At 34.7% G+C, this 10,946-nt stretch overlaps 1 protein-coding gene across 1 annotated transcript in view; it reads left to right on the forward strand.

Moving 5' to 3' along the window:
• Nucleotides 1-944: 944 nt before the first annotated feature.
• The window catches only part of LOC107559573 (F-box/LRR-repeat protein 3-like), a 15,474-nt gene continuing 5,472 nt past the window's right edge, over nt 945-10,946 (forward strand). Inside the window, exons 1-3 of the mRNA XM_016243456.1 lie at nt 945-1,152; nt 3,351-3,433; nt 8,559-8,724. Coding sequence (XP_016098942.1) covers nt 945-1,152; nt 3,351-3,433; nt 8,559-8,724 — 457 coding nt within the window. The remainder of the gene's footprint in view (nt 1,153-3,350; nt 3,434-8,558; nt 8,725-10,946) is intronic.

Raw genomic sequence — 10,946 nt, forward strand, 5'->3', positions numbered from 1 at the left:
AAAGCAAATCAGAGGTGTTTTGGGATGGTATGCCTTTCTGTGTTGACGAAGAAGCTTGGAACAAATGAGTGTGATATTCTACAGCAATATGGTTTCCTCTCTTGTGCAGAATATTGATAAGTTTGTTGCCGAGGTTTGGGTTCTGTATGTACATTATGTCTGTATATAGGGGCTGTATAAGGTATATAGAGAGAAATAATTGCTTAGAAAACACAGATTTGTGACCAATATGGCATACTGTATTTTAATGTATTGTTTTTTACAGTATTCTTCTAGTAGGCTATTTACAGTAGCCTATAGGCTATAACCATAAAATGTCTTGCACCATTAGAGAAAATGCTTATATTAGTGACAATGTTTATGTTGCATCCTTTTCTGATTTAATACTGCAATGCAAAAATTTCATTACAAATTAAATTGTCAGCATAAAAGCTTGGTTTGGGAAATTGTATTATGTATCTGCTTTTAATAACTGCGTGAACGCCAGCTTGATTCGTGAATCATCCAAACAGCATCGTGTGGTTCAGAAATAGCACAGAAATATTTATTCTTCATTCATGCCATTTTAACCTTTCTTTGTTTTTTTAAATCTAGAAACTTAAGTTGCAACTTTTTTTTCCCCAAAAAATATCTATATTTTTAGTGTGGTCTCAAAGTTTCCTGTTTTTAATGTTTTTGAAATAAGTCTCTTCTGCTCACCAAGGCTGCATTTATTTGATCAGAAAATACAGTGAAAACAGTAATATTGTGTAAATATTATTCAAATTTAAAATAACTGTTTTCTATGTGAATATATTGTAAAATGTAATTTATTTCTGTGATCAAAGCTGTATTTTCAGCATCATTACTCCAGCAGTGTCACATGATCATTCAGAAATCATTCTAATATGCTGATTTGGTCTAAATGATTTTCGGGGCCACTGTTGGTTTTTCCATTGAACAGGATGAAAAGGGGACGATCAAAGTGTCAGAGCTTCACCCCGTTTGAGTGCAGAAACAAGAGACACAGGAGTGCTACGCCAGCACACGTCCAGACGGGCTCTTCCGCCTCACAGAGACCCACTGAAGAGATGTGGGGTGACCTGCCACACCACGTGGTCCTGCACATATTCCAGTACCTGTCTCTGGTTGAGCCTCTTCTGTGTGTTGCCGGTGGAACGATGTCTTTCACATCCCAGATCTCTGGAGGAGATTTGAGTTTGAGCTGAACCAGCCGGCCATCGTACCTGAGGTCCACACACCCAGATCTCATCCAGCAGATCATCAAACGACACGCTCAGCACCTGCAGTACGTCAGCTTCAAGGTCGGTTTTAGGAAGTGTGATACTGCCACACCATACACCAAATGTGACCCTGGACCACAAAACCAGTCATAAGGGTCAATTTTTCGAAATTGAGATTTATACATCATCTGAAAGCAGAATACATAAGCTCTCCATTGATGTATGGTTTGTTAGGATAGGACAATATTTGGCTGAGATACAACTATTTGAAAATCTGGAATCTGAGGGTGCAAAAAAATCAAAAAATTGAGAAAATCGCCTTTAAAGTTGTCCAAATGAAGTTCTTAGCAATCCATATTACTAATCAAAAAATAAGTTCTGATATATTTACGGTAGGAAATTTACAAAATATCTTCATGGAACATGATCTTTACTTAATATCCTAATTTTTGGCATAAAAGAAAAATCAATAATTGTGACCCATACAATGTATTTTTGGCTATTGCTGCAAATATCCCCCAGCAACTTAAGCCTGCTTTTGTGCTCCAGGGTCACATATGATCTGTGTACAGTGTGTTGAAGTCAAGTCACCTTTATTTCTATAGCGCTTTATACAGTACAGATTGTGTCAAAGCAGCTTTACAGTATTAAACAGGAAAATAGCGTGTCGATAATGGAAGAGGAGTCAGAGGACAATAGCAAACACTCAGTTAAAGTCAGTTCATCATTGATTCAGGGATGTCATCGTCCAGCTCAGTTCAGTTCAAATAGTATCTGTGTAATCAAGACGACAATATTGCCAGAAATGCAAGGGATAATTCACCCCAAAATGAAAATTCGGTCATTAATTACTCACCCTCATGTCGTTCCAAACCCGTAAGAGCTTCGTTCATCTTCAGAACACGTTAAGATATTTTTGATGAAATCCGAGAGCTTTCTGACCCTGCATAGACAGCAAGGGAACTACTACATTCAAGGCCCAGAAAGCTAGTAAGGAGTAAGGAGATCATTAAAATTGTCCATGAGACATCAGTGGTTCAACCGTAATGTTATGAAGCTCCAAGAATACTTTCTTGTGAGAAAAAAAATGACTTTATTTATTTATTTTTAGAAATAGAACATTCAGAGAAATCTTTATAACATTATAAAAGTCTTTACTATCACTTTTGATACATTTAGTGTGTTCCTGGTGAATAAAAGTATTAATTTCTTAAAAAAAAAATTGTACAGTAATGCACTAAGGATCACACTGATCATTTGTGCCTTCACGTGATATTGCATGCTCAGACTGTTTTAAAACGCTAATGTATGTTGTGGGAACATATTCTAAATAAATTGTTTTAAAGATCCCTCTAATCTTTTCAAATGTTAAAAAAATACACATGTATAATGTATTAAGAAATAAATCACAACTGTAATTTTAAGGGAATAATTCACCCCAAAATTTTTATTCTTTCATCATTTAATCACTCTCAAGCTGTTCTAAACCTGTATTAATAAATTTTATTCTGCTGAACACAAAAGAAGATGTTTTGAAGAATGTTGGTGACCAAAACAGTTGATGGTAGCCATTGACTTCCATAGTATTGTGTTCCATACTATGGAAGTCAATGGTTACGGTCAACTGTTTGGATGCCAACATTCTTCAAAACATCTTCTTTTGTGTTCAGCAGAAGAAAGAAACTCATTTGGAACAACCTGAGGGTGAGTAACTGATAATAGAACTTTATTTTTTGAACAAACTATCCATTTAAAATCATTTATATATATATATATATATATATATATATATATATATATATTGCTTTCCATCCATAAAGCCCTTGGGGATGGCATTTGGTGTGAGGATCTCATATCTGAAATTATATTAGGGGAGAATAAATTAGAGACTATGATAAATTTCAGTAGTCTATACAGTAGTAGTAGTTTTTTTTTGTTGACATGTCAGCGTCTAAGGCTATCTTCATGGCAAAAACTGAATTGGAATACAGCAGTTAATATTATACAAGATTTTTTTTAAATGAATGCATGATGAATCCAAAATCTTTACTGGTAAAAATCTTACTAAACAATATATATATATATATACAGTATATATAAAAAAAAAAAAAAATTTAAAAATTAAAGTTAAGTATTTAAACAAAAACTGCACCATTAAAACACTGGGTCTGATTTCCACAGCACGGCCGAGCTTCATGGACGTGTCCCAGGTACAACAGAAAAGTATTCACCCTTAACATACGACACCCACCAGCTGAATATGACATCTAACATCTGTTTTAAACCCTGTCGCTAACATACTAGAATGCCATAGATGTCAAACGTGGGATTTCTGTGGGATTTCACCCTTCACAAAATCCTGACAGTTTGAAACACGGCAGTATACTATACCAGTATTGAAAGTGACAAGTTGAGGCTTTGTTGTGGCTTACTTAGTCACAAAAGATTTAAAAACAAAGAAAGCTACTGATTTGATGGAGGGAATTTACAGGATTAATCAGACAACAATGTGGCTTCCAGCTGGCTCTGCTGTTTGTGTCCTTCTTTCTACTTGCTGTCGTCACAGGAAGATCTGGATGAGTAAGTCAGTGCCCTCACCTGGAGGCTCGATTATCCTTCAGTCGTCCTTTCACTTTCTCTGGTGTACTCTGTTCAGGTCAGGGCCATTTTGTCTAAGGAGGCAAGGGAGGAGGTGCCTCCTCAAAACATTCAGATGAGGAAATAATCAACAGTGCAAAAATAGAGCAGGAAGTAAAACTCCTTAATTTTCTCCACAGGGAAACAGATTTTTAACGATAACTTAAAGGTGGGGTAAGTGATTTCTGGTAGCCAATGTTGACATTTGAAATCACCAAAACAAACACGCCTCTACCCCAAAAGGGTCTGACCCCTATTTTGATAGCTCCGCCCCACACATACGTATACAACCCAGGCAACGAAAACAAAGTTTTCTGTGTGTTTTTTTTCACAGAGTTTTCTGTGAAACAAAGCAAAACCAATGTTACACCGTGTCTACACCGGACGCGAGTGGCGTGACGCTACAAAATACTATGGAACATTATAATCAGTGACGCTGTCTACATCATAGATTTATATACAGTACATATCTATGGTCTAAACTGGATGTGGCGCGGCACAACACGACAAATCCCCGACAGAAAACTGCTGCTGCGTTCTATTCATGACGTATTGACACAAATTTCAAATGATTTTCAACGGTCGCTTTGTCGCGTCCAGTGTACTAGACAGACTTTAGCTGTTGCGCCGCAGACACGGTGTTACTCGCCTATCAAGAAGAAACAAAGCAACCTCGGCGTCCGATCGCAGGCCATCCGCTCCTTGAGTTCTCTCCAGCGCTGGAAAGCTGATCTGATATTTACACGGGTCCTACTTCTTGCCTTATTGCCTTAAGCCTTATTTTTGTTCCGCAGACGGTTTTCTCTTTTGTTTTTTATCCGCCATCTCTATCTTTCTGTCGCTCGGCTCGCTAATGTCCATCCTGTGCACTGAACGCTCTCTCCTCCACATCATGAGTAGACACGCCCCTTACTGCTGATTGGCTACAAGTTTGTTTTGCTAGTCGGCCCGAATCAGTTTTCTAAAGTGTTTTTGAAAGATCGCTTACCCCACCTTTAAAGCTTTAAAGACTGACCTACTGTGAGCTTTAAGGTTGCTAATCAATGGTGTACGCCTTTGTTGAAGACATCTGTTCACAATTTTTTAATAATTGTGTTTAATATAGGGATGATCCTGAAGTATCGATGCGAAATACTGATGCGAATATCGAAAATATAAAATTCAGCTTCAGAGTTATATAATGTAGTCTTGTGTTTTATTAAAATTGATTATAATTGATATCTCAAAAGGATATGCACTCACACTGCAATGCAAGATTTTCATAAAATATAATAACTTGCCATTTCGGTTTGTTTCTCATCAAACCCTCAGTATATCTTCAGAATGCTTGGAATATACGCCACGAGATGCATATGATTATTTTACGACAGATATGCATCCACTTAAAAAAAAAACTAAAGTCACCATTCTCTGCCATTAAATTGGCAAGTGCGAGCAGGACATTTTTGTGTTATTAAGTAATAAACCTTTAGAACAACATTAAGCTGAATAGTCACTCTAGTTCACACAGTTCCAATAAATTGCGATGAGTTAAATAAACTCAATAAGCAGACAGACGCGACTACAGTCAAGCGCAGAAGTGCACAGGAAATAAGCAGCTGTCATATTTAAAGCAGTTTAAGTTAATATTGAGTACTGACTGATGTTCACTTGGATTGTTTTCCCCATCAAGGGGAAATAACTTAATACTCTGTCATTTATAGTCGTATGGTAAAATGTATATTTTTAATTGTGTAACGTTATGTTCAAAATAACTACAAAATGTCATGCCTTTGAAAAAATAAAGAGAACAACAGAATGTGCTGCTTTAGCGCGTCTCAGTCTCCTTGAGCATCTTTCTGGCGCATGCCACAAACATCAACCACAGCGAATACTTATCTTTTAAAAGGCTTCATTTAGATTAGTTGACGTTAAATGCATCATATAAGTCACTTTGGAATAAATCACAGTAGGCCTATGTATCATTATAAAAAAAGCGACTTTACAGTCTGGAAATACTTTACGCTATAGCTAATTATTTCTCGGACCCCCTATCACTTTAAGAACCGCTGGTCTACACAGAAGAAAGAACTGTCTAGACTCTGCCCTCGTATGAGTTGTGTCGAGCTATTAATTAGTCTGTTTGATGAGAAAAATATGAAATTGATCAAATGGGTTATTAATCTGTACAACTGCAGCAGCAGAGGACTATTATTCTGCTGCATCATACTGCAGAAGAACTGATGACGGCACGGTTTGATCTTCGGCTGACCAATCAGCAGAAAGTAGAAATCGAATATTCAAGCTGTTTATTCATTTTTCCACCCATGAACGAAAAACGAAAATTTAAGCTGAATTTTCGTTTTTTGGAAAAAAACAAAAAAGGAGCCGTATTCTAATTTTTCTACTTTCAATATTAAATCAAAAAATTAATGATCGAATGATACACGGATTCATTTTACTCTTAGTAATTTAATACATTTAATACATTTCATAATTTAAAAGTTCAGTTTAGAAGTATCGTATTGGTATCGTAATGATTGGTATATCGACGATACTGGCCTTTAAAAGTATCGGTATCGTATCGAAAATAAAATAAGTGGTATCGCCCAGCCCTAGTTTAACAGCTGAATTTATGGTGAAAGACTACATTACCCATGATGCTCTACAGAGAATTCCACCAATCAGACAGTTGCAGCGAGTGCAAACCTCAGGGGACACCCACTCCCATGATGCACTGCAACTGACATAATGAGTCTTGTTATGCTTAACCGTTTTATATATTTGCATATTTTGCAATACAAGTAAAATATATTGTTTCAATAGATATAAACAACAATTTAATAGTTTTCTCTATCGTTTTTATAGTTATCATCATTATTTAGTTAGATCATTTGTAATGCTTCATGGGATTGTAGTTCTTTCTGTCATTAAAGCTGTCAAGTGCACAGTCTTGTACGTTTTTGTCTGATTTTCAAATACTTTTTTGCTTCAAAGTTGTGATTCACCTCGTAGCTGGTTGGCTTGGTTCATGTCTTATAATGCTTTAAAAGGATAGTTCACCCAAAAATTAAAATGTGCTGTTATTTACTCACTCTCAGGCCATCCAAGATGTAGGTGAGTTTTTTTCTTCAGTAGAAGAACAAAGAAGATTTTTAACCGTGGTCCTTGTGATTCATAAAATGCAAGTCAGCGTCTGCCCGTATTTCAGAGTAAAAAAGCATATGAACACAAAATGAATCTCTAGCTCCTGACGATATATTATGGTCTTATGAAGCGAAATGATCAGTCTGTGCAAGAAACTGAACATTATTTTCAACATTATTACCTGAAATCCAGAGCTTCAGACAAACGGTCCGGAGTGATGTCCGGTTCACAAACGAATCATTCTTTTGAACAGGTTCTTTTTGGTGAACTAGTTTAACCAGTTCACAACAAAGTTACTCAATCAAAACTCACTTACAGACGCCTGACAGTCACTGCGGCTGGAAATGAACAGAAATAGCGGTGTATCTGATCCTGTGATGAATTAATCATTCAGCGCTTCAGTTCCTCCAACAGACACTGAACTGAGGAAACAGTTCGACTCGGACCGAAGACCGACGAGCCGCTGATATTCACATGCATGAACCAAACACACCAATGAAGGGCCAAATTAACATTTTTAAGGTTTCTCTTTGTTTATGTAAAAAAGTGAGCTGATGAAGACTAGTTTATTCACTTTGTATGCTTTAGACATGCAAAACATCCACGTTTCACATCATTATTGGGTGCTTTAATAATATAATTGCACATTACATCATTACATGATTACATTAATAAACTAGTTAATTAAACCAGTTCATTGAAACAAACTGTCCGAAAGAACCAGTTTGCGGAAAATAATCAGGTTCCCGTTTGTCTGAGGCTCTGGAATTTTTAAGGTTTCTCTTTGTTTATGTAAAAAGGTGAGCTGATGAAGACTAGTTTATTCACTTTGTATGCTTTAGACATGCAAAACATCCACGTTTCACATCATTATTGGGTGCTTTAATAATATAATTGCACATTACATCATTACATGATTACATTAATAAACTAGTTAATTAAACCAGTTCATTGAAACAAACTGTCCGAAAGAACCAGTTTGCGGAAAATAATCAGGTTCCCGTTTGTCTGAGGCTCTGGATTTCAGGTAATAATGTTGTAAATAGTGTTCAGTTTCTTGCACAGACTGATCGTTTCGCTTCATAAGACCTCAGTATATCATCAGGAGCCACTCATTTTGTGTTCATTGATATGCTTTTTTTATTCTCAAAAACTTGCATTTTATGAATCACCAAGGACCGGTTTCAGCTAAAAATCTTCTGCTGAAGGAAAAAGTCACCTACATCTTGCATGGTCTAAGGGTGAATAAATTAAAAGCACATTTACATTTTTGGTTGAACTGTCCCTTTAAAAAAGACTTTTTAAAATCCTTTACATTATTGTAGTTTTCTGAAGCAGTGTAAAAATGCTTAAATTCAATTGTGATTTTGTTTGAATAAATAGTATAAGTATTATATTTAAAGATACGTTTGTGGTTTTATGTTTATAGTTCTGGACTTGTTTGAAAATGAACCAGCATGTCCACAATACAAACAGCAGCATAGCCTCTGAAATAATGAAATAACGCTTGATGTAAAGGGTATGAGGAGCCCGCGGCTCTGACTTTGCCTGTCTTGTCTGCTCTGTTCTCAGTCACACTTTGTCTCAGCTCTGACGATGGTGTTTGTGAATTCCAAATCCTCTATAAAAATTGATGACACACCGGTTGATGACCCTTCCCTGAAGGTACTGGTCACCAACAACAGAGACACGCTCAAGCTGCTGAAGATGAGTAGCTGTCCTCATGTGTCTTCTGCAGGTCAGTGCATCACCATCTGAGTCATGCCAGATAAAACATGAACATATGAACTTGGTTTCAAATCAACAAGAAATCCAAATGGACCCGTTTACATTTTAATATACACTCCTGGTCTTATTGTGCATGAGTTTATTCATCTAATATAAGCTAATATAAGTCATGCCACTGAGAAGGTACATAATTTTAAATTCGTAGCTGAATGTCTTTTTTTATAAATTATTACACAGTCTGCAAAATCTCAAATAAACCTATTTATTTTAACTGCAGGCACACTGTATATCATATCATTGTTAGACTGAAGATTATTGTTTGAATTAAAATAAGTAACTTTGCAAGTTACGGCAGTGTGCAAAAAAAGTATTTTAGAGTCTCCTCTCTTTGAAAACCTCTTTGAAAGAATGAAATCAAAGGTTTAGTTTTAATGCTTTGACTTTAATGCTTTGAAGTTTATTCAGTGAAAACTTAATATGAATAATGTAATTTCTGTTGACGATAACTTTAACTAACCAAAACATTTCTGTGGAAGCTTGTTTCCATCACTGAATAAAAATAAAAAAGGTAATTGCGACTTTATAACTGAACTTTTTTGAATTTTTTTCACAGAATTGTGTGATATAAACTCGCAATTCTAATATTTCTTCTCAGAACTAACCAAAACATTTCTGTGGAAGCTTGTTTCCATCACTGAATAAAAATAAAAAAGGTAATTGCGACTTTATAACTGAACTTTTTTGAATTTTTTTCACAGAATTGTGTGATATAAACTCGCAATTCTAATATTTCTTCTCAGAATTGTGTGATAAAAACTCGCAATTCTAATATTTCTTCTCAGAATTGTGTGATAAAAACTCGCAATTCTAATATTTCTTCTCAGAATTGTGATATAAACTCGCAATTCTAATATTTCTTCTCAGAATTGTGTGATAAAAACTCGGAATTTCTAATATTTCTCAGAATTGTGTGATAAAAACTCGCAATTCTAATATTTCTTCTCAGAATTGTGTGATATAAACTTGAAATTCTATTATTATTTTCTCAGAATTGTGTGATATAAACTCGCAATTCTAATATTTTTTTCTCAGAATTGTGACATAAACTGGCAATTCTAATATTTTTTCTCAGAATTGTGACATAAACTCGCAATTCTAATATTTCTTCTCAGAATTGTGATATAAACTCATAATTCTAATATTTCTTCTGAACATTGTGTGATAAAAACTCGCAATTCTAATATTTCTCAGAATTGTGTGATAAAAACTTGCAATTCTAATATTTCTTCTCAGAATTGTGTGATATAAACTTGAAATTCTATTATTATTTTCTCAGAATTGTGTGATATAAACTCGCAATTCTAATATTTTTTTCTCAGAATTGTGACATAAACTGGCAATTCTAATATTTTTTCTCAGAATTGTGACATAAACTCGCAATTCTAATATTTCTTCTCAGAATTGTGATATAAACTCACAATTCTAATATTTCTTCTGAACATTGTGTGATAAAAACTCGCAATTCTAATATTTCTCAGAATTGTGTGACAAACTTGCAATTCTAATATTTCTTCTCAGAGTTATGTGATATAAACTCGAAATTCTATTATTATTTTCTCAGAACTGTGTGATATAAACTTGCAATTCTAATATTTTTTCGCAGAATTGTGTGAAATAAACTCGCAATTCTAATATTTCTCAGAATTGTGTGACAAACTTGCAATTCTAATATTTCTTCTCAGTTATGTGATATAAACTCGAAATTCTATTATTATTTTCTCAGAACTGTGTGATATAAACTCGCAATTCGAATATTTTTTCGCAGAATTGTGTGAAATAAACTCGCAATTCTAATATTTTTTCTCAGAATTGTGTGAAATAAACTCGCAATTCTAATATTTTTTCTCAGAATTGTGTGATATAAACTCGCCATTCTAATATTTCTCAGAATTGTGTGATATAAACTCACAATTCTAATATTTCTTCTCAGAATTGTGTGATATAAACTCACAATTCTAATATTTTTTCTCAGAATTGTGTCATATAAACTCGCCATTCTAATATTTCTCAGAATTGTGTGATATAAACTCGCAATTCTAATATTTCTCAGAATTGTGTGACAAACTTGCAATTCTAATATTTCTTCTCAGAGTTATGTGATATAAACTCGAAATTCTATTATTATTTTCTCAGAATTGTGTGATATAAACTCGCAATTCTAATATTTCTTCT

The sequence above is a fragment of the Sinocyclocheilus grahami genome, unplaced genomic scaffold (genome assembly GCF_001515645.1).
Source record: "Sinocyclocheilus grahami isolate Dianchi unplaced genomic scaffold, SAMN03320097.WGS_v1.1 scaffold692.1, whole genome shotgun sequence".
NCBI lineage: Eukaryota > Metazoa > Chordata > Actinopteri > Cypriniformes > Cyprinidae > Sinocyclocheilus > Sinocyclocheilus grahami.